The sequence below is a fragment of the Dermochelys coriacea genome, chromosome 2, assembly GCF_009764565.3.
Source record: "Dermochelys coriacea isolate rDerCor1 chromosome 2, rDerCor1.pri.v4, whole genome shotgun sequence".
Taxonomy (NCBI): Eukaryota; Metazoa; Chordata; order Testudines; family Dermochelyidae; genus Dermochelys; species Dermochelys coriacea.
In genome coordinates this window covers 182,916,130-182,940,453 of record NC_050069.1, presented here as the reverse complement: position 1 = coordinate 182,940,453, position 24,324 = coordinate 182,916,130, and the positions used below count along the sequence as shown (strand labels likewise).

At 42.8% G+C, this 24,324-nt stretch overlaps 1 protein-coding gene across 2 annotated transcripts in view; it reads left to right on the top strand.

The window, feature by feature from the left end:
* Nucleotides 1-24,324, top strand: part of AVL9 (AVL9 cell migration associated) — a 73,644-nt gene that overhangs the window by 19,985 nt on the left and 29,335 nt on the right. For both annotated transcript variants that reach the window (XM_038390044.2, XM_038390046.2), the window contains exons 2-8: nt 754-874; nt 9,323-9,408; nt 18,544-18,615; nt 20,046-20,135; nt 20,539-20,605; nt 21,394-21,434; nt 22,639-22,677. In XM_038390044.2, coding sequence (XP_038245972.1) covers nt 754-874; nt 9,323-9,408; nt 18,544-18,615; nt 20,046-20,135; nt 20,539-20,605; nt 21,394-21,434; nt 22,639-22,677 — 516 coding nt within the window. The remainder of the gene's footprint in view (nt 1-753; nt 875-9,322; nt 9,409-18,543; nt 18,616-20,045; nt 20,136-20,538; nt 20,606-21,393; nt 21,435-22,638; nt 22,678-24,324) is intronic.

Sequence of the window (24,324 nt, the reverse complement as noted above, 5' to 3'; positions counted from 1 at the left end):
GAATAATGAATGAGATGCAGATGGTAAATTGGAAGTTCCCATTTATCTCTTCTCACAATACAAGAACAAAAGGACTTCAAATGAAATTGAAAAGCAACACTTTTAAAACTGATAAAATAAATACTCTTAGCACACAGCTAATCTGTGGAATTTATTGCACCAAGAGATTACTGAAGGCAAGAGCTTAATAAGATTCAAAATAGGATTTAGTTATAAATATAGATGTAGTAGAACCTCAGAGTTACGAACACCAGAGTCATGAACTGACCAATCAACCACACACCTTATTTGGAAAGGGAAGTACACAATCAGGAAGCACCAGAGACAACACCCCCCCCCCCAAAAAAAGGCCAGTACTGTACTGTATTAAACCTAAACTAATAAAAATAAAGGGAAAGCAGGATTTTTCTTCTGCATAGTAAAGGTTCAAAGCTGTATTAAGTCAATGTTCAGTTGTAAACTTTTGAAAGAACAACCATAACATTTTGTTCAGAGTTACGAACAACCCCCATTCCCGTAACTCTGAGGTTTTACTGTAGTGACATCATCCACAAGTAGATGGTATAAAGGATGTAGATTCTCATGCAGGTTGTTCACAATGGAATTTCTTGCACCTTAGTCTGAAGCACTTGGTTCTAGCCTCCAGTGGAGACAAAATTCTAGACTTGAGGCACTGCTGGACTGATCTGGTGTGGCAGTTTGTATCTATTTCCGTTTTGAATAACATGGCCTCCCCCCTCCGCCCCTTTTCAGGTTGAATTCTCCTATCCTCCCCTCCTCTCAGGAGAAGGACATGACAGCCATAGTTTACCAGAAGAATGGAAATACTTGCCTTTCCTTGCCTTGCCAGATGGAGCTCACAATTATCAAGAAGGTAAGAAAGCAAACATGAGGTTACAGCATCTGAGTGAGGATCTGTGGCAGTAGCTGAAGACTCTGGGTTCTCCTGTGTGATTCTACTAGGTGGGAAAGAATCCTGACACTTGATTAATTAACCAGGCTTCTGACTACTTGAATTCTATTAATCTTTATTTTGTAGTTTAGTTCACAACTGCAGAAATGGATTTTACAGAAATGGAATCTGTAAAAAGAAGCAATTTAAAATACCTGCGCCTTAAAACTGAACCCTGATCACAAAAATGCATCCAGCAGAAGGAAATCTTCACTGAATACAGGAGGTTCCTTTAAAGGTTACAACCTCACTTGCCTATGGTTATAAAATAAAATAACCCACACTCCCCAAAACCTTCATTAAGGAAATCTGGTCCTGTAAATATTTACGGAGGTAGGAGAAAAAGTATTCAAAAGTGTGTGAACAAAGCAATCTGTTTTTGCTTAAATAGATCTGTGGTTCTCAAAATGTGTTCTACAGATCCTTATGGACAGTCTGCAGAAATCATATAGTGAGAACCAACCAATGAGAAGGGCAGGAGGACTTGCTATGAAGAGTAGTGGCCTTCAAAATGAAAAGGTGGGAGAATCATTTTGCGATGTTGTTACTATTTAGGACTTAGCCAAGGCATAGCAGTTTACAGGTAAATATATCTATAGATGGTTTTGCTCTGTCTATAGATGGAAAAATGAAATATTTTATTTAACATTTTTCTCTTAATCTTGCTTAATGCTTCCTCCTCAAGAAGACCAGGTCTCTGAGAAACCAAAGATTAGTTTACACAAGTCCTATTGTCTGAGACTTGCAGTTTCAAATTCTGAATCAGTATTAAAATAGCACTATAAGCGCTGGGGAAACAGGGATCACTTTAAAATGAACACTTGAAAGTGTTTTACTTTTACAAGTAATGCCAAAGGGTCCTATAACTGAAAGATTAGAGGGAAATTTTTTTTTCATTCCAGATTTTTTACTTTGTGCATTTGTGACTGTACTTTTTATGTACTATGGTACCTTTCATTGTGTACTGTGGTGCCATGTACAGTCAATTGGTCCATTTCTTCTTTGAGTGCTTGTTCATGTCAATTCCAATCAGGTATGCGTGCGCTGCATGCACGACACCAAAGAATTTTCCCCAGCAGTATCCGTAGGGTTGGCCTGGGCGCCCCCTGGAGTCGCTCCTTCATGGCGCACAATATAGGGCCCTGTCGACCCCCCCCCCCCCCGCCAGTTCCTTCTTACCGCCAGTGACGGCTAGCTGGAACTTCCCTCACTCTCGCTCTTCCAAGCGCCTTTAGTAGCGTCCCACTGTCAGTTGTATATAGTTAGTAGTGTTAGTAGTTTCTCTTAAGTTTCCGCTGCCGGGGCCTCTTCTCCCCCACCCCATTTCGTTCCCCAACACTGGGGCATGCCTCGTTCGCCAGGGTTCAAATTGTGTGCAGTCTGCGGGAAATTGATGCCAAAGAGTGACTCACACACTTCTTGTTTGAAGTGCCTCGGTGATAGTCACCAAAAGGACAAGTGCTGCATTTGCAAGGGGTTTCGGCCGAGGACCCTTAAGGATTGCGAGCAGGGACTCAGAATTCTCCTCATGGAGGCAGCCCTCTCTCTGCAGTCCAACCCCAGATCAGCGGAGCCCATGCCGAGTGCTGCCGCCTCCGTGCACAGCATACCGGTGCTGACTGTGTGTGAGCTGGCACCAAGGAAAGAGGCTAAGAATTCCCGGCACCGAGACAGTGCTGAACATAAGACTTGTGGCAGGCGCTGATCTTCATCCCCAGTGCCCCAGAAGAAAAAGAAGCAGGAGAGGGGACGCTCTCCCACTCCTAAGCCTAAGGAGCCAGTGGCAGCGAGGGCTCAGCCCATCCAGCTGGCTTCAGGCCTGGTACCTCCTAGGGGCTCATTGACTCCTGCCCTGCAAGGGGTCCAATTGAGCCCGGCCTACTACCTTTCTCTGGACTGTCATGGCTGGGACATTGAACTCCCCTCCACTATGGAGACTTTTTGAGGTGGTGCAGGACCTTATTTGCCTGATGGCACCGCCTTCTCCAAGGAGGGACGAGACACCAGTGATAACCCGGCCTCCTATCTGATCTAGGGGCAAGCCTTCGATTATGTCACGCCACTCCCCATCTCCACTGCACCACTCCCCGGTGGCGACAGCTCATGTGGGGGGATTGCATCAATCCCCAGAGGCTCAGCACCACCCAGTACTGCTCCTCCATGGTCTTCCTTTCCAGAGACCTTGGAGTCTTAGCACTCAGATAGGTCCAGCAGCAGGAGGTCTAGATCCTCCAGTGCCCCGGCCACCTCAATGGCAACCACCAGCTCAGTGGCCTTTTAGGCCCAGGGAGTCCATTCATCAAGCCTAGGGTCAGAGCCAGACTTCAAGATCCTGGTGAGTGTCAGTTGTGTCAGCATCCTTCACCCCCTTAGAGCAGCTGGCACCAGAGACTATACTGATACCTCCGCCTGCCGCTCGGACCTCGGCGCCGGCGCCCATCCTGGTGCTGGCCTCTGTGGCACCGACCACCTTGGCACCAGCGACTACGGCACCGGCAATAGAGCAACCTAACGAACAGCACGACATCTTGGTGCTGAGGGCAGTGACCAAGGCCATGTGCCAGTGCTATCATCTTTGTCCTCCCTAGATGAGATCGTTGAGGGCACTTCAACAACCCCGGTCTTGGAGGATAACAGTGTTCTGCAACAGTTGTTGCGTAGGGTGGCCCAGAACCTGGGGATCCAAGCAGAGCAACTGGTAGAGGATGCTGATCCCATGGTGGACATCCTCGCCCCCTCTGGGCCCTCGCGTATTGCGCTCCCACTCATCAAGTCTATAAATGAGACCACAAAAAAGACCGGCACACTCCGGTCTCTTTGCCCCCTATAGCTAAGAGAAATGAGAGATGCTATTTCAAAGGGATACGAGCATCTCTATTCTCACCCTCCACCCAACTCTTTGATGGTGGATGCTGCAAACCAAAGGGAGCGTCATGGGTTTCAGGGACCCTTCCCTAAAAATCGGGAGACGAAAAAGGTGAACTTGTTCAGGAGGAAAGTCTACTCCACCGGTTGTTCACAGCTTCACATTTCAAACCAGTATGCCATCATTAGTAGGTACTCCTTTAACACCTGTGGAGCAATGGCCAAGTTTGACGAGCTTTTACCACCAGACTCCCACGCCAAATTTAATGGCTTGGTGGAGGAAGACAAATTCATTTCCAGGGCCTCCTTGCAGTTGGCTCTTGACGGTGCCAAAATGGCCTCCTGAACCATGGCTACCATGGTGGCCATGAGAAGGTCCTCTTGGCTTCAGGTCTCTGGACTCCCTCACGAAGTCCAGTGACCATTCAAGACCTACCCTTTGAAGGTCAGGCCCTAGTCTCTGAAAAGACAGACAGGAGACTTAACAGTTTAAAAGACTTGAGGGCCACCCTCAAGTCCCTGGGCATACACCCCCCCCCCGCTACACAGCGCAGGCACTTCAGGCCGCAGCCTCCTCTGCGGTTTTACCAGCAAAACAGACCATATGGTTACCGGAGGAGGAATAGGGGCGTCAGGAAGAGGTCGCACTCATCCTCAGGCCAGGGCTTTGGCCAACCCAAGCTGCCTTGGCCCCAAACCAGTCTTTTGAAGGTGTGGTCGAGGATGGCACACCAGAACAAGAACTGGATCTACCCTGCCTCACCTTTTTCGTCCCGACTGTCCCCTTTCTACTGTACATGGTCCCGTATCCCTTCAGACCGCTGGGTGATTCACATGGTAGAGAGGGGATACTCCATCCAATTCTGTGCCCTCCCCCCACATTGCCTCCCTTCCCCATCCCTCTTCATGGACTCCTCTCACGAGCAACTCTTATACAGGAGGTATATTTGCTCCTCTTGCTAGGGGCAGTGGAAGAAGTTCCTCAGGAGCAGACGAGCAAGGGTTTTTATTCCCGGTATTTCCTAATACCGAAAGCCAAAGGTGGGCTCAGGCCCATCCTAGACCTGCGAAAACTCAACAAGTTCATGACGAAGCTCAAGTTCCGCATGGTCTCTTTGGCCTCCCTCATCCCTTTATTGGATCCAGGAGACTGGTATGCCGCCCTTGACTTGAAGAATGCGTACTTTCACATAGCAATAATTCTGTCTCACAGAAAATACCTCAGGTTTGTGGTGAACAACATCCACTACCAGTTCAGTCCTTCCATTCGGCCTGTCAGCAGCACCTAAAGTGTTTATCAAGTGCATGGCAGTCATGGCTGCATTCCTGCGCAGGCGGCAGGTAGTGTTCCAGTACCTCGATGACTGACTCATCAAGGGCCGCTCCAGGTCTCAAGTGAAGGCGTAAGTCGACTTCAGAAGAACGACATTCGATGAACTGGACCTCCTTCTGAACGAGGGGAAATCAAAGTTGTCCCCGGTTCAGAGGATAGAGTTTATAGGGGCAGTACTGGACTCATCACAAGCCAGGGCATACCTCCTGAAAGAAAGGCTTCAGTCCCTCGGCGACACCATACAAGGTCTCAGGCAGTTCCCCACCACTGCAGTAAGGAATTGCCTGAAACTCCTGGGACACATGGTGGCTTATACCCATGTAGTACAGCATGCCAGACTCAGACTTTGACCTCTTCAGTTGTGGCTAGTGTTAGTGTATCAGCCAGTCTGGGACAGCTTCGACAGGATTGTAACCCTGCCCGGTACTCGACTCCCTCCTGTGGTGGCTTGACCCACAGGTAGTATGTGCAGGAGTCCTCTTCACCAGCCCCCAGCTTTCTCTCTCGCTAGTGATAGATGCGTCAGCCTTGGGCTGGGGAGCACATCTGGAAGACCTCAGGACACAAGGCCTCTGATCTCAGGTGGAACTCGCTCTCCATATCAATGTCAGAGAGTTGAGAGCCCACTTGACAGGGAGATGTGTATCAGTTATGATAGACGACACCATGGTAATGTTTTGTATCAACAAACAGGTGGGTGCATGCTTCTCTCCCCTGTGCCAAGAAGTAGGACTTCTGTGTAGAGCCTTTGATACATTTGCAAGCATCGTACCTCTCTGAAGTACAGAACGAGTTGGAAGACTATCTCAGCAGTTCGTTCCACGGCCACAAGTGGTCCCTTCGCCTGGACATTGCAAACTCAATCTTCCATCAGTGGGGTTTTCCCCAGATAGACCTGTTTGCCACGCGATGCAACAGGAAGTGCCAGCAGTCTTGCTCCCTCCGGAATCAAAGCCTGGGTTCCATCGCGGTCACGTTCAGCCTTCCCATGGGAGGAGGCTATCTCCTATACATGTTTCTGCCTATCCCTCTCGTTCACAAGTTGCTTCTCAAGATACAGAGGGAACAAACTTCGGTGATATTGATAGCCCCAGCCTGGCCTCGCCAGCACTAGTACACATCACTCCTGTAAGCTCCAGTCAATATGCCGCTCTTCCCGGACTTACTAATTCAGGATCACGATCAGCTTCAGCACCCGAACTTGGAGTCGCTGCACCTCACGGCATGGAAGCTCCATGGCTGAACCCAATGGAGCTCTCTTGCTCGGACCCAGTTAGACAAGTCCTCCTTGGCCGTAGAAAGCCCTTCACCAGGGCTACCTACCTTGCCAAGTGGAAGAGATTTTTAATCTGGTCGGTGCAGCATCATTCGTCCCTGACACTCATCTCTGTGCAATCTATATTAGACTGTCTTCTCCATCTCAAGCAGCAGGGGCTGTCCATGTTCTCAATAAGGGTTCACTTGGCTGCCATCTCTTCCTTCCATCCAGGCTCAGAGGTCCGGTCAGTCTTTGCCAGCCCTATGGTCAGCCGTTTCCTCAAAGCTCTCGACAGGCTATATTCATAAGTCAGGCAGCCGGTCACAGCCTGGGACCTCAACCTGGTCCTTTCCAGATTGACGACGCTGTCTTTTGAACTGCTAGCGACATGCTCCCTACTCTACCTCTCGTGCAAGGTGCCATTTCTGGTGGCAATAACCTCAGCCGGGAGGGTGTCTGAGCTCAAGGCCCTAACATCAGAGCCCCTTTACACCATGTTCTGTAAGGACAAGGTTCAGCTCCGGCCACATCCAGCTTTCCTCCCAAAGGTTGTCTCCCAGTTTCACATCAACCAGGACCTCTTCCTCCAGTGTTCTATCCTAAGCTACACTCGAGCGGCAGAAAGCAGAGGCTTCATTCTTTGGATATCCTCAGACCTCCAGTCTTTTATATTAAAAGAACATAATCATTCTGTAAGTCCACTCAACTATTTGTGGCTGTGGCGGACAGAAGGGTCTTCCAGTCTCTTCCCAACGAATTTCGTTGTGGATCACGTCCTGCATTTGACAGTGCTATAACTTGGCCCGGGTGCCAGCCCCTCCAATCACTGCACTCTCCACCAGGGCGCAGGCCTCTTCAGCAGCTTTCCTAGCTCCGATTTCTACCCAGGAAATATTCAGGGCAGCAACGTGGTCTGTAATAAACACTTTCCCCGCACATTATGCAATTACCCAGCAGACCAGAGACGACGCGGCCTTTGGTAGAGCGGTATTCCAATTGGCGGACAACTCTGACCCCGCCTCCTGAAGGGCTTGTGATTCACCTGCTTGGAATTGACATGAACAAGCACTTGAAGAAAAAACAGTTACTCACCTTCTCGTAACTGTTGTTCTTCGAGATGTGGTGTTCATGTCCATTCCAATACCCTCCATCCTACCCCTCTGTCAGGGTACCTGGTAAGAAGGAACTGATGGGGGGGGGTCAGTCGGGTTGGCAGGGCCCTATATTGGGCGCCATGAAGGCGCAACTTCAGGGGGCGCCCAGGCTGACCCTATGGATACTGCTAGGGGAAAAACTTCCGGCTGTCATGCACACGGCATGCACACACCTGATTTGGAATGGACATGAACAGCACATCTCGAAGAACAAAAGTTACAAGAAGGTGAGTAACTGTTTTTCCTCTGCACAGCAACAGGGGAGAAGAAAACTTTTAAAAAGAAGAAATTGTAAAATCCACAAATACCCTGATACTACTTTTAATTAGGGTTTTGTTATGTTTCTAATTCAAATTGCGTCTGACCCTCTAAATTTTAGAGAGATTTCATCTGGAATTGGTAGCAAAAGTATAGGAGTTGTATCAAAAGAATTTATCTTTGCATCAGTAAAAGGCCACTCCTTGACTCTATGTTGGGTCCTGACTTTGTTTCTTTTCTGTATAATTAAATATCAAATGATCTACCGAGTGCATTCTAAAGCAGGAAGTAGGAGCAGGTGAGTGAAGTTGTTTCTACATTGTCTCAGTGCCACAGTCCTATGCATGAAAGCTAAATAGTTGACTTTCGGTCATTTCATTACCACAGGAACAGGTCATTAATGCATATTTTGAAGTGAGAGAGTGCTTCAAAGCTAGCATAGCAACAAAGCAACTAAACCTGGTTAGGTGTATATCCTTGGGTTTTATGGCCAGAAACACACTAAAGATTTCATTTGGGATTACCAAATATATTTCAAATTAAGATTACTGTAAATTTACTATAACATATTGGGCCTGATTTTTCCTGTGCCGGTTATGAGTAATTCACAGTGTAGTAGTTACTAGGGTTCCATGAAATGAGGAATTAGGCTACTTGTTTGTTGGCTTGGAGAAACATTTATTAAAAATTCTACTAAACTCCTAGCCTATCTCTTTAGAATGCAGTGAAATCTATAAAAGGGATTGACAATTTTTAGTACCTAACTCCTTGTCTCAAGAGACTACTCCATATTTTTAAGTACAGTTCTGTTTCATTTCATTATTACAAAGTCAGTAACCAATTTTAGTCACTCTCAAGACAGGGTTCGCTTCAGTGTGAAATGTTGTGAACTGCAAAACAGAATTCTTTTAATGTCTGCTTTGCCTTTGCTGTATCTATAAATTGGCAATTAACACAGTGGCTCTCAAACTTTTTTTTACTGGTAACCCCTTTCACATAGCAAGTCTCGGCGTGCAACCCCCCCTTATAAATTAAAAACTCTTTTTTATATATTTAACACCATTATAAATGCTGGAGGCAAAGTGGGGTTTGGGGTGGAGGTTTGAGAACCCCTGAATTAACAGTTAGTGGCAGTAGTATATCTATCTGTTTGCATAATTATTAAACACTATATAGCTTTGAAGTAAACCCTATAGGTTTAATGAAAAGCTCTTATTTTTAGTGCCCTTTGTCATGTCATAGCATAAATAGTGCCTATTTTGCACCTTTGTATGGAGAGAAAGTGAGTTGTTTAGTAGTTACTTGAACAGTTTGGTCACAGGCTTAGACAAAAAGACTTCAACTCTACTTACAAAGGGGTAGAGCTGGTAGAAAGTGCAGTTCCTTCAGTAAGGCTTTTGTAAAGGAGAGTAATGTTTAAAAATGACTACAGAGCTGAAAATACAAAATGTTGATATATCGTTCTGTTGGTGGCTGATGAAGTTTTTTCTCTCCTTTCTTAGATACTGTGTTTTTCCACTTGCCACCAAGATGTGGAGATCGAACCACAATATACGGTGTCTCTTGTTATAGGCAGATTGAAGCCAAGGTAATTTATAGTTGTAAATATGCAAGAGTAAAATTGTAGGCTTGATACAGAAATGAATGGGTGAAATTATATGACCTTCATTATGCAAGAGATCAACCCTAACTGATCAGAATGGTCCCTCTGGCCTTGAAACCTATGAATCTGCAGAGTAGGTACCTTCAGAGCTGAAGAAGTCTGTCCTTTCACCACCAGGATCATTGTGTCTCCCTACATGTCCCATTATATGTTTTGGTTACAGCGAATCTAAAAAGCAAGAGCTCCCAGAAGCTGAAGTAAGTTGGAAGAATCTGTCAGACTAGCTAAGAATTTATATTGCCAGGGAAGAGCTGAAAGCAGGTTTAAATTATTCCAGTAGCAGCCCTTAGAAGATCTTTATGTACCTCTATTGCACAGACACACACATTCTTCCTTCATGTATCTCCTTTATTTCCAGAAAAGATATTGGTCTCCTTTGCAAAAAGTAAATGTGTGGTTCTCTATTGTCCAGACCAGTTAGATTTTCAGGGAAGTATTTTGTAAAGGCAGTAAGCGTGGTTGTAGCGTGTATTGTCCCACTCTCTTTGGGGAAATTGTCTTGTACTTGATCTGATATATGTGCAACGTGCCAAGATTTTAAAAAGTGATGGGTACATTATAAATGTTTGTAGTTATAATTATTCTCTAATGTTGTTACACATTTATTTTAAAATATGTATAATAACCTTTCCAATGACATGCAACAACCTTGAATGTCTAATAGTTTTTAGAGGGAGTTCTGGATAACTTTTTATTTCAGAAGTGGTAAATGACATGCTGTGTACTTTGTATTGTCCCCCAATCACATTTGGATTACATTAAAGTCTGTTTGTTAATTCTTGTACAATATTAAATGCATAATTGCAATTTTATTATTATTTTTGTATTGACTCTGGTTTATTCAGTATTTGTGCAGTAGGCCCTTATTGTGGTAACCTGTGGTTAAAGTCTGTCTATTTAACTGTATGGTTGTTTTAACTTAGTTTTGTTATACTGCTGATTTCAGTTTCTGCTGTTTACTAACCACTAAGAGGGTAAATAGATTTTAAATTGAACTGTTTTGGAACAAGTGGAATATAAAGCAATATGTGTTTTATGTAGCAACAACTTCAGAATTCTGCCCAATCTGGCTCTTTGATAGATATGTGGGCTGTAATCCACATTGTTGCTGTTTTGTACAGTATAAGAGAATCATTTGGCTATATGATTTCTGCCTCTACCGTTTCTAGCCTTGCTGATAAATGTTAGAACTGTTTGTTTGTTCTAGCTGAGAGTTGCTGACTCCACAGGTGGTGTCACTTCCATTTACAGCAGGCTAGAAGAAAATGCCCAAGCATGACACTCTTTCCAGGCAAAAGCTTTTCAACTGGTCCCTTTGTATAGGTATTGTGTCAGAGAAGGAGGAGGGAGAGGTTGTGGCCTTTTGCTTGTCAAATCACCTGTTTCTTCCCCCATCCCATTGCCTTCTATTTATGCTGGTGCCTTTTCAACAGTCTTCAGTACCAAAGACTGTGTGTATCATCTCAGTAATACTCAGCAAACTAGTCAAATGTGGTCTAGATGAAAGTACTATAAAGTTGTTGCATAATTGGTTGAAAACTTATACTCAGAGTAGTTTTCAATGGTTCACTGTCAAACTGAGAGGGCATATCTAGTGGAGCTCCATAGGGATCTGTTATGAGTCTGGTACTATTTAATATTTTCATTAATGGCTTGGATAATGGAGTAGAGACTCTGCTCATAAAATTTTCAGATGACACCAAGCTGGGAGGGGTGCAAGCACTTTGGAGGACAGGATTAGAATTCAAAATGATTTTGATAAATTGAATAATTGCTCTGAAATCAACAAGATAAAATTCAATAAAGACAAGTGCAAGGTGTACATTTAGGAAGGAAAAATCAAATGCACAAGTATAAAATGGAGAATAAACTGGCTAGGAACTACTATCCCACAAAAGGATCTTGGGGTTATAGTGGATCACAAATAGAATATGCAACAACATTGTGATGCAGTTGTGAAAAAAGACAAATGTAATTCTGGGGTGTATTTACAGGAGTGTCATATGTAAGACATAAGAGAGAATTGTTCCAATCTGCTCTGCACTGTCAAGGTCAGCCTGGAGTATTGTGTCCACATTTGGGCACCACATGCTAGGAAACGTGGACAAATTGAGAGAGTCCAGAAGAGAGCAACAAAAAATGATAAAAAGGTTTAAAAAAAACCTGACGTATAAAGATTAAAAAAGCCTGTGTGTTTAGTCTTGAGAAAAGAAGACTGAGGGGGATGACCTGATAACTGTCATCAAATATGTTAAGAGCTGTTACAATGTTCAGTTGTTCTCTTTATCCATTAGAAGTAGGACAAGAAGTAACAGGCTTAATCTGCAGCAAGGGAGATTTAGGTTAGATATTAGAAAAAACTTTCTAACTATAAGGGTTACCAAAGGAGATTGTGGAATCCCCATCTTTGGAGGATTTTAAGAACAAGTTTGACAAACACCTGTCAAAGATTGTCTAGGTATACTTAATCCTGCCTCAGCATCGGGGAGTAGGGGTGAACTAGATGGCTTTTTGAGGTCCCTTTCAGCTTAACATTTCTATGCCCTGGTCTACATTATGGGGTTAGGTCAAATTTAGCCACGCTAGGTTGATTTTAAAATGAACGCATCTACACAAACAACCCTGTTCTGTCGATCTAAAGGGCTCTTAAAATCGACTTCTGTACTTCTCCCTGGCGAGGGGAGTAGCGCTAAAATCAACCTTGCTGGGTCGAATTTGGGGTAGTGCAGACGCAATTGGCCGGTATTGGCCTCTGAAAGCTATCTCAGAGTGCTCCGATGTGACCACTCTGGACAGCACTTGGAACTCCGATGCACTAGCCAGGTACAGAGGAAAAGACCCGGGGAATTTTGAATTTCATTTCCTTCACCATGATCAGCATGGTGAGCTCAGCAGCACAGGTGACCATGCATTCCCCCCAGAATCAAAAATGAGCTCCAGCATGGACTGCTGGGAGACACTGGATCTAATTGGTGTATGGGGAGAAGAATCTGTGCAGGCTGAACTCCGATCAAAAAGAAGAAATACTAATATATATGCCAAAATCGCACAGGGCATGGTGGAGAGAGACTACAACAGGGACACACAGCAGTGCCATGTGAAAGTTAAGGAGTTCAGGCAACCCTACCAAAAGACAAAGGAGGCAAATGGTCGCCCCTGATCAGAGCCCCATACATGCTGCTTCTATGATCAGCTGCATGACATTTTATGGGGGGGACCCTACCACTACCCCACCACTGTCTATGGACACCTGCAAGGGAGGAGTCCCACTCAATAGTGTGGAGGATTTTGTGGATGAGGAGGAGAAGGCACAGCAGGCAAGCGGTGAATCCGTTCTCCCTGGCAGCCAGGACCTTTTCATCACCCTGGAGCCAATACCCTCCCAAGGCGGGATCCCCGACCCTAAAGCTGGAGAAGGCAGCTCTGGGTGAGCGCACGTTTCTAACTATAGTACAGGGTTTAAAAGAAATAGTATTTAATGTTTGATTTGCCCTGAAGAATTGGGATGCATTCACGGCCAGTACAGCTACTGGAAAAGTCTGTTAACATGTCTGGGGATGGGGCGGGAATCCTCCAAGGACATCTCCCATGAAGTTCTCCTGGAGGTACTCTGAAAGCCTTTGCAGAAGGTTTCTGGGGAGGGCTGCCTTATGGTAGGACACTTTACCATGCCAAGCTAGTTGCAAGTAGTCTGGAATTATTGCAGCACAAAGCATGGCAGCGAATGGTCCTGGGTTTTGGTCGCATTCATGCAACATTTGGTTTTTATCTTTCTATGTCAGCCTCAGGAGAGTGATATAATTCATGGTCACCTGGTTGAAATGGGGGAATTTTTGTAAGGGAACAGTAAAAGGACCCCGTTCATGCTGGGCTGTTTGTGCTTGGCTAAAAGGGATCATCCCAGAGTATAACCACGCGGTTCGGTGGGGGGAGGTGTGTGCTGTACATCCACCCGAAAACTGCAGCCCCTCCTTTTAAATGGCAAACCCAACTGGCATTGCTTGCTATGGGAAAGGATGACAATGCAGTTTGAAACCATTCCCACATGTTATGAAGGCATAAGAAGCCTTTTGGTACACGGGGTTGGCTAAACATGACTGCTTGGAAACCGAATTCTGTTGCCCAGCCATGTGTGATGTGTCAGCATACCGGCAGGCACTCGATATAAAAGGTAAAATGCGATCGTGTACCTAAAAGCACATGTGCTGTCTGCTGTGAATTTGCTCGATTCACTGTGAAAGATTTCCCTTTTTATCTCCCCACCCCTCCAGGTGCAAATGTTTCCCTCTATCATCTCTGTCCCTGAGGTTATCGCAGATTAGAAGGAAAAAATGACATGTTTTCTGAGCTCATGCAATTCTCCCACACTGATAGGGCACAGCTTAATGCATGGAGGCATTCAGTGGCAGAGGCCAGGAAAGCATTAAGTGAGCGTGATGAGCAGAGGCAGGAGACGATGCTGAGGCTAATGGGGGAGCAAATGGACACGATGAAGCATCTGTTGGAGCTGCAGGAAAGCCAACAAGAGCACAGACCCCCCCCGTTGCATCCGTTGTATAACTGCCTGCCCTCCTCACCAGGTTCCATATCCTCACCCAGACGCCCAAGAACAAGGGTGGGGGGAAGGCTCCGGGCACCCAGCCACTCCACTCCAGAGGATGGCCCAAGCAACAGAAGGCTGTCATTCAAACAGTTTTGACTTGTAGTGTGACTACAATAAGCAATGTGCCCTTGTCCTTCCCTCCTTCTCCACCCCACCCCACCCGGGATACCTGGTCAGTTATCTCACGTTTTTAAAATTAATAAAGAAAGAATGCATGGTTTCAAAACAATAGTTACTTTATTTCGAAGGGGGAAGGGTGGTTGGCTTACAGGGAAATAAAATCAACAAAGGGAGTGGGTTTGCATCAAGGAGAAACATACATAACTGTCACACCGTAGCCTGGCCAGTCATGAAACTGGTTTTCAAACCCTCTCTGATGTGCAGCGTGTCTGGCTGCTCAAAATCAGCCACCAGGAGATTTGCCAAGGATAACTATTGGCATTTCAACATCCCCACCAGTAATTTTCTGTCTGTGTTAGGGTTTTCTGTCTGTGGAGTAAGTCCCTTCTTGCAACTGCTCGAACAGCCTGGAGTTCCTAAAGATGCAAGTGTCCTGCACCTTTCCCGGCCTTCCCCCATTGATGTCGGTGAAACGTCCCTTATGATACACCAGTGCTTGCAACACCATTGAGAAGTACCCATTGCGGTTTATGTACTGGTTGGCAAGGTGGTCCAGTGCCAAGATAGGGATATGTGTTCCGTTTATTACCCCACCACAGTTAGGGAACGCCATTGCAGTAAAGCCATCCAGTATGACCTGCACATTTCCCAGAGTCACTATCCTTATTAACAGAACATCAGTGATTGCATTGGCTACTTGGATCACAGCAGTCCCCACAGTAGACTTGCCCACTCTGAATTAATTCCTTACTGACCGGTAACAGTCAGGCATTGCAACCTTCCCCAGGGCTATCGCCACTTGCTTCTCAACTGTCAGGGCAGCTCTCATCTTAGTATTTCGCAGCCACTGTGAATCATCCCATACCAGCAACACTATGCGGTCCCACCGGTCTGTGCTTGTTTGCCGGGCCCAGAATCGGCGTTCCACTGTATCAACCAGCCCCACTGCCGCCATGATGTCCCAATTGCCAGAGCCCATGCTTTCAGGAATGTCTGTCCATGTCCTCCTCACAGTCGTCCTTGTGCTGGTGTCTCTTAGCCCGGTTCTGCACATACTCCAGTATAATGTGCGAGGTGTTTACAATGCTCACAACAGCTGCGGTGAGCTGAGCGGGTTCCATGCTTGCCATGCTATGGCATCTGCACGGGTAACCCAGGAAAAAAGGCACAAAATGATTGTCTGCTGTTGCTTTCACGGAGGGAGGGAGAGAGGGAGGGGTGACTGACGACATGTACCAAAAACCACCTTTGACAACGTTTTTGCCCCATGAGGCATTGGGAGCTTAACCCAGAATTCCAATGGGCAGCGGAAACTGTGGGATAGCTACCCACAGTGCACTGCTCTGTAAGTCGATGCTAGCCACTGTATTGAGAACGCACTCCGCTGACTTAATGCGCGTAGTGGGGACATACACAATCGACTGTATAAAATCGATTTCTATAAAATTGACCTAATTTTCTAGTGTAGACATACCCTGTGATTCTATTTGCAACTACTGTCTGCACAGCGAGTTAAGAACACAACTGTGACCAATTGTTCTGACTATTTGTAGTGTTTTAAAGCATATTGCCTTAAGGTCTGATACTGCACCGTTGAAGTCGAGGGAAGTTTCAGTGGCAGAAATGGGCGGGGGGGCATAGACAGCAATGAGCTAGGCGGAGTGGCATGCTGTCTACGTATACAGCACATGCATTGCATGCCTCAGAATTCATAAAAAATGTTTTGTTCTACAAGCATATGAAAGCCTTGCATGTAATTAATCTGTTCATGTCGGCTGTTGTCTTGTTTTGCTGGCAAAGCGTGCAGTGCTCCGAGTTACATCACATTGCCTAGGCAACATGACTGTAGGCAGCTGACTTCCTGACCAGCTGTGCACTGGAAAAAGTAGCTTAGGCATGCAAGTGTAGAATTGTGTCATCTGTGATTGAACAGAGCTAGCAATATCAACTCCTCATCAGGATGGAAAGTTTTGTGCCAAATTTGTTCAATAATTCATTTAGTGCAAGAGACTACAACAGAAACACACATTATAAATAATGGAAGCCCAAACCAAAATTGCAATTAGTGATCTGAAACTGTATTTCTGTGAAACTGTGTACAAATGTGAATGGATCTGTGAGTGTCTGAAAACAAGCTATACTACTGACTCTGTCTACTTATCATCAATGAAAAGAATGTATGGAATAAGGCAGGATACAACGACCTAAAGAACCATTATAAAGCTTGTGGTTGTCACTAGTAGTCAGCAGCACCTAGCAGGCTATATACAGTTACGAACATTTGGACAAGCTTGCACTGATCTTCAGTTAGATGAGCTGTGGAGAAGTGCTGTGAGACAACACAACAAAAAGACTGTCAGAATCAGGCTATTTGCAAAGACTAATTTGTGTTTTATGTAACCTCATAGAAAAGAGCTGGTGTTTTGTAGGGATAACTAAGTGGATGACTCCCTGAATCATGGCAATTATGTAGAAACCTTAGAATTAGTTAGAGAGTTAGATCCTTTACTCAAGCAGCATTTGAACCATCTACTTTATTTTCTGGAACATCGAACAATTCAGAATAACCTCATCAAAGCAGTAAGTAATATCCAACTTAATGCCATTGCCAAAGAAATTGAAGAAACGCCATTTGTTGCTGTTTTACTTGATGGAATGTCAGATAGTCCCAATAAGTCCAGCTTTTGACTGTACTGCATTATGTGACCAAGAATGGTTGTTACCGAACACTTTGTTGCTCTTAATGACATTAGTAACAATCGAACTGCAGCTGACTTTGCCAGCATATTGAAACTGTGTGCCAGAAGTCTAAATTTGTTGACAAGGTTTGTAGCTCAGACATATGGCAGTGCAGCAGTAATGGCAGGCAACGTAGGTAGGCCTCAGATCGTGCTCATGAAAAGTTTTTCTTTTTGTGCACTTTTTGTTCATTGCTATGTCTGTGTTTTAAATCTTGTCCTCAATTTTGCAGCAAACAGTAGCAGACTGATTTTCTTCAAAAATTCAGAAGGAATATCTAGTTTTTTTCCTCTCAATCTTCAAAGGACTGAACTTCTTGGAAACCTAGTTAAACAGAGACAGCCTTCTGTTTGTACCACAAGGTGGAATTTTCATTCAAGGCTTGTACAAACTGTAAAATGGGCAGAGAAGCTCTGACCGAACTCTTCAAAAGTGTGAATCCAGAGTCCAATAGCTTGGGATGACCAGTCTTTTCACTCAGCCATGGGTTTGCAAATTGTGCTTGATAATTTTCAGTTTGTGTTTCTTCTTTGCCTCTATAACAACGTTTGAAGTGACAGAAGTGATGTTTCATGTTCTTCAAACCAAGATGTATGATACTGGGTTTTGTATTCAGCAGACTCCCGAGACGGTAGAGGATATTAGTCAAAAGCAACAAATTTTTGACGAGTTTTGAAAAGAGGTGTCAGAGTTAGGTGCATGTGAACCTTGAGGGGAAAAAAGAGCAAGTGAAGGCCAAGCAATGTATAAACATCTCTTCTTTGAGGTTATTGACAATGTCAGATAATAGTTATTGGTACAATTTGAAAGTGTAGAGAAACTTTAATTTGTACAGTTGCTGAATCCAAAACAATTCAAGGAGTATCAGACACATTTTTTGATTAATGCTCTCGAATCTCTGGAAGAAGCATCTTATCCAAATATTTTTTACATTAGTAGATTGCATTCCAAGCTGTGTACAAATGAGAACAATGGCAAGAGAAAGGTACATTTGACTTGTATAGAACTATTCATGTGCTGGATTTACAAACTTGCTTCTCTAAGGTCAAAAAATTGGCTACCTTAATTCTGATTATTCCCTACTCTGCAGCCACAGTGGAAAGGTCTTTTTTAAACTTTAAAGCGCATTTAGACATTCACATGCAACACCCAGAGTGGCAAACACCTGTCCAGCTTGGTTTCACTGACCATCGAAAAGGAACTGCTTAGGTACTTGTGCAGCTTACTAGATTTTTATGACTTTGTCACTGAGGAGTTTCTTACAAAAGATAGAAGAATGGATTTTTGATTTCAGTAGAAATGTTAGGTATGTATTAGTATAGTCTCAGGTTTCATTATATTTGGCTTACTAGTATTTGGCAAAAAATGTATTTGGTTTATTAATCACAATCTGTACATTAGAAAAAAATCTTTTTTTTCTGTCATCTAATAAGTTGTTGCATACCTTATTAAAAATGTCATTTGTATGCCACTGGGTAGGCCCATTCTGAAATAGCACATTCTGGGTTTTGTTTTGATCAGTGGCGGTTTTCTGGTAACTGGCTTTAAAAATTTTTAAAATACATATATGTAAAAATATTATAATACTTTTTTCTTAGGCACTGAAAGTGCGGCAAGCAGATGTCACCCGAGAAACAGTACAGAAAAGTGTCTGTGTTCTAAGTCAGCTGGTAAGAGAGTGACTAACAAATATTTAAACTTTTGTTTTTAAAGAATACACACAGAAAACTGGTTTGACAAATTTTTGTTTGAAAACTTTCATTATTTTAAATGTTCTTTGTTAGAAAAACTTTAAAATGTAACAAAATGAGCACTGAAATCACAGCTGTGTTAGAAGGCCAAGGCACTCAGATTTTATTATAACTCCTTCAACTGGAGAGACAAGGTGAGTGAGGCAATATCTTTTGTTGGACCAACTTCTGTTGATGAGGGAGACAAGCTTTTGAGCCACAGAGAGCTCTTCAGGTTTGGGAAAGGTACTCCCAGCTTTTGCTGTGACACTAGGAGTTCCTTCTCCGGACCTGAAGAAGAGCTCTGTGTGGCTCAAAAGCTTGTCTCTCTCAACAACAGAAGTTGGTCCAATAAATGATATTACTTCATCCATCTTGTCTCTCCAACATCCTGGGGCTGACATGACTATAACTACACTGCATGGAAAAATGCATGTACTTTATCGTGAGTCTTGATATGATCTATTTGCATTTTTAATAATTGTTCCCGGAAGCCTATCAGTAATTGTATATTCCATTCAGTGTATATCTATGCTGCAATTGGAAGTATGGTTGCAGCATGATCTGGTGTATCCATGCTAGCTTTAGACTTGCTACTATGGCTAAAAATAGTGATACCATGATGGCACAGATTTCAGTGCAGGCTGTAGAAGCATGCTGGGGACCCTGGGTATGTATGTACTTTGCTAGCCCATGCCGCTACGTCTTCACTGCTAGCTAGATTTAAGATCGCATGAGTATGCCAGCCAATGCTGCAACCATATCTCCAACTGACGTGTAGATATATCCATGGTGATACTTCTTATGGTGGAGGGTGGGAGTTATACACTATAAAATTACTAGTTAAGTTATCAGATAATGAAAAACCTAGCAATGGACAACTGTGAAATGAAGCTTCTTTCTAGTGGTTAGTGTAGTATGTTGTGTGGAATATGACGTGTCTTCAGAATACATTAGGTGTAGCTCTAAGTTATCTGGGAGTCTATGTTGTGATGCAGGCTGCTTTTTACATTCAGACTATGCAACTACACTTTACAGGGAAAGAAGGGAATTCTTTATTGAGAGATGAAGAGCATGAGCAAGATGAAACGGGAAAGTTCCCGCTTATTCTAGCCCCACAACACTATTGGCAGGATATTGAATGATAATGCACTATCTGCCAATGAAACACAAGATAAAATTTTTACCTAATTAAAATGCACAGTGAGGGCTTTTGTCTTTAAAAATTATACTTTCATCTATCTGTATTAGAACACAAGGACAGTTGGGGGATATGGAGGAAAGACACTGAAACTGGAAACAAGCAACAAACATGCTTTTTTAATCTGCCTTTCATTCATGACATAACATGTCTATTTCTCTGTCTCAAGCCTTTGTATGGATTACTTCAAGCAAAGCTACAGCTCATTACTCATGCCTATTTTGAAGAAAAAGACTTCTCACAAATTTCAATTCTTAAGGTAACTTTTCAATATATACTACTACATTATAATGTCCCTGGTGTATGACTATAGATTTTAAGTTACAAACATTTTTTAATCAATGTATTCTTGAATGTATTGCATTTTCATAGGTGATACTTCTATTCAGCTATTTTAAATAATTACATGAAATAATATATTATCCTATTGTGAATCTGAGAAAGGAACAGAATTCTGATTAGTAAAATATCTAGGAACAATATCTTCAATGACACCTTAAAGTAACAATCCAGTTATAAGCAAAAATGTTCTTTTGTCTGTCCATCTCTTTGAAACAAATTATTTTATTTATTCTGGTCTCTTGGGTAGCTTTTTAGAACAGGTGTTACTAATTGGATGTGATATTCATATGCCATTAATATTTTTTATTTAACTTCTACAGGAACTTTATGAGCATATGAATAGCTCTTTGGGCGGAACTACACTGGAGGGGTCACAAGTTTATCTTGGTAAGGGATGTTTTTACAAGCAATAATATATAATGTTATATCAGCCAAATCATTCCCTCTAAACTAGTTTGTTTATGTGCACTAAAATTAAAATTAAAATTTAACACCATGGGTTTATGTGCCTGCATGGGACTTTATTATTTTCCCTTTCATTTATGGAGTTAAATAATTTTCAGGTAAACTACCCTTTATCTGTTTTTCCATAATGTGGATCTCATTTTAGGTTGTAATCCATGATAGTTCAGTCATGCCTCTTGATATGATATACATTTAGTGAGTGAGCTGTTCAGCTCCTTCTGAAAACTATGCTTTTTTGCAAATTTTAATTGTGGAGAAAATTTTCAAAGGCATAAATGGCAGTTAGGAACCCAGTTCCTCTTAACTTCAAAGGGAGTTGAGCACTTAACTGCCCTTTATGCCTTGGAAAATCTCCCCCTACATCCTTTGCTCCACATACCATAGGAAGAATTGTGATCTAGAAAGAGAACGAAAAGTCGTTGTTTAATCAAATGCTCCCATAGTGAAATGCTTTGGCTTCAGTATTAAAGTAAATAGCCATCTTCTGGAATGGAGAGTCTCCATCTTACTTTCAACTCTCATTCTTAGAAGGAAGAGAAGGTGGTTTGAATTCTTTTAATGAAATCACCAGCATGTTTTCCATGAGAATGGGAAAATATTGTGTGTCACTTTAGCTTATGTAATTTGGTCAATAGAAAAATGGGGGACAGAGAGAAAGGAGTTGATACCCTTGCAATGCTTCACTAATGGATTTGTTCTCAATGTTTTAGGTCTGTCTCCTCGAGATCTTGTCCTTCAGTTCAGACACAAGGTACGCTTTCGTCATATGTCTAATAAAGTATAGCAGCAGCATGCTTTTTTTACATGGTAAAAATGTAGGTTGCATGATGAGCAACTGACAGCTAAGCACTGCGTGTGTGCATGCATGCGCGTGCACACACACACACACACACACTTCTTCATATTTTAATGTCCAGACTCTCTGCTGTACCTAAGGGGTGCTGCTAAGGAGCTGGATGCAGCCTCCTGGGACTTTCTGGCCTCAGATGCAGGTTGATGCAACCTGGGGGTTGTTGTTTGAGGGACCATATACCATCTGGAGATATGTTCCTGCCACCACACACTGCCCATATTTCCTTGCCAGGAGTTGTGGGGAGGGAGGTGTAGCAACCTCCTCTGTTGGCTCTACCCTTGTTAGGGGTTCCCTCCCTCACCCTCCCCTACTAGAAGTAGGCAGATTTCAAGTATTCTTCACTTCCTTTATGCATATATCACAAAAAAACACCCCACAAAAAAAACCCCCACATACACCAAGGAGTAGGAGATGGTGGTGCCACCCGACTTAAACCTGTTATCCCAATGGTTAGAGGACTTATGTAGGATGTGGAAGACTCAGGTTCAAATCCCCACTCTGCCTGATAGGAGCAGGGTCTTGAACCTGACTCTCCTACATCTTGGGCCGGTGCCCTAACTGCTGGGCTATAGAGTCATTCTCATTCTCTCTATGGCTGAATGAATATTTTGTTGTTTTATGCAAAGTGGAACAACTTCAGTAGTAGAGATTGAGAGAAACTTGCCTCAGAATATACCATAGTGCAGTGGTAAGAGCACTCCTTCAGGAGGTGAAGACCTGGGTTTATGTTCCTGTTTCTCTCAGGCAGAGTGTGGATTTGAGACCAGGCCTTCCACCTCCTGGGTAAGTGCCCTAATCACTGGGCTATTGCGTAAATTGTGGGAATTAGGAATGCTTAGAGCAGTGGTGGGCAACCTGTGGGCCGCATGTGCCCCTTCAGGGTAATCTAATTGCAGGCTGCAAAACATTTTGCTGATGTTGACCATCCGCAGGCATGCCCCCCTGCAACTCCCAGTGGCTGTGGTTCGCTGTTCTGGGCCAATGAAATAGCTAAGGGAAACATTTTTAATGAAAGATAAACTTAGGTGTATTACACATGTAAATGTGTTTTTCCCTGCGTATTAGTCACTCACCATGTTAATTTTCCCTTCTTATTTTGCAGATCTTAATTCTTTTTAAATTGATTCTTCTAGAGAAAAAGGTAGGGTCTGTGGGATGAAGGGGAGGACTGAAATGGAGATGTAATTGTCTATATGATGCTATAGAGCGTATGTTAGTGAAAGATAAACGCTACACTAAATATATCTGGAGTAAAACCCAGTGCTCAAGTATATTTACATGCAGGTATAAATAAAACTGGAAAACTTTATCCCCTTGATTAACTGCTGTGTGTGTGTGCTGGTGTATAAATTCTTCTCACACACTATTAATTTTTTCCATTATTGACAGGTACTCTAGAGTAAAGGCAAGTAAGATATGGTACACTTGGGCAGGGAAATTTTCATAACAGTTTTTAAGGGATGGAGGAACATGTCATGAAAAGCCACTGCGAGAATTGGTACAAATGATAATGAGAAATGGTCAACTGCATAAGGGAATGGGTGGGAAATATCAGGACCTAAATAGTGCCCTCACCATTGTAGAGTGAAAATTCTTAGTGCATAAGGTCCAGCAAAATAGAACTTCATTTAAACATAAAACAAATAGTAATATTAATACCAAAGGAAGCAAGCTTCAGATTTTTTCAAGTTTTAGATTTTTGTGAATTGTATGGATACTTATCTGCAATATATATATATTTAGTTTCCAAGCTCATGTCTCTCTAGTCATGTTAACTTTGATTCACAGTCAATAAAAATAAATATTAAAATAACTCAACCTAGTTTAAATCCACAGAAAAGTGTAAGTCTCAATTATATTTTTCTTTAGGCTGTCTTACAGCCTAAAAGAGGTTCTGTCTTGGCAATTTAAGAGGAATCTGGAACATGTACAAACAGATAAGAAATAGAAACAAAAGAGTACCAATTTGTAAATTCAAATGTCGGGTCAAGATCTTTCAGTAAAGTGACTGAATATCAGCTCACAAATATATGACCACAGGGATCTTTTTTTCCTACAATGTTTTTTTTTCATGTTAAAAATAAAAATCTTACTTTGCTCCCCCAGTGAACAAGCTAAATTATAAGTTCATCTCCTTGACAGAAATGACTTGAAGTTGCCTTTATAGGACAACTATAAAAAAATCATTCATTGAAGGGCAGGAAGTAATATCAACAAATCAGACGTGAGCACAGTTTTTATCAAGGTTGCACAAAATAACTGAGAAGTCAAGAAATACATATATTAAGATTGCATGCATAACCATAACTCTGCTCTATATGCATTGTGATAGCTTATAATTACTCAGATGTAATACCACGTTTTTTCTACATCCTCAAGCCTTTTCTGTACAAAGTGTGTGCTGTTTTCTCTAAATCAATTTAAAAAATTGATCTAGTCAAATCAGCTCAAATCTCTAATGTAGATACACTTAAACCAGTTTAACCCTTGCTTGTATAGATTTTTGCTTCAGTTGGTTAACCTTGAGTCATTAAGTTACCAATATAAGCAAGGATAAAACTGGTTGAAGTGTCTGTTTTGGGGCTTTGCCACCATTTTAACTAGATTTATTTTGAGTAATTTAAAGTTGTAGAAAAAGTATTTTGGAAAACATGAAAGCGTAATTAGACTGGAAATGCCTTCATAGAAGTGGGTAAAACTAAAATTTGATGTGCAATCTTAACTGGAGCATTTTATACTATTTTTTTTTTTTCATTTCTTAGCCTTGTTCCTTTAACATTCTTTCAAT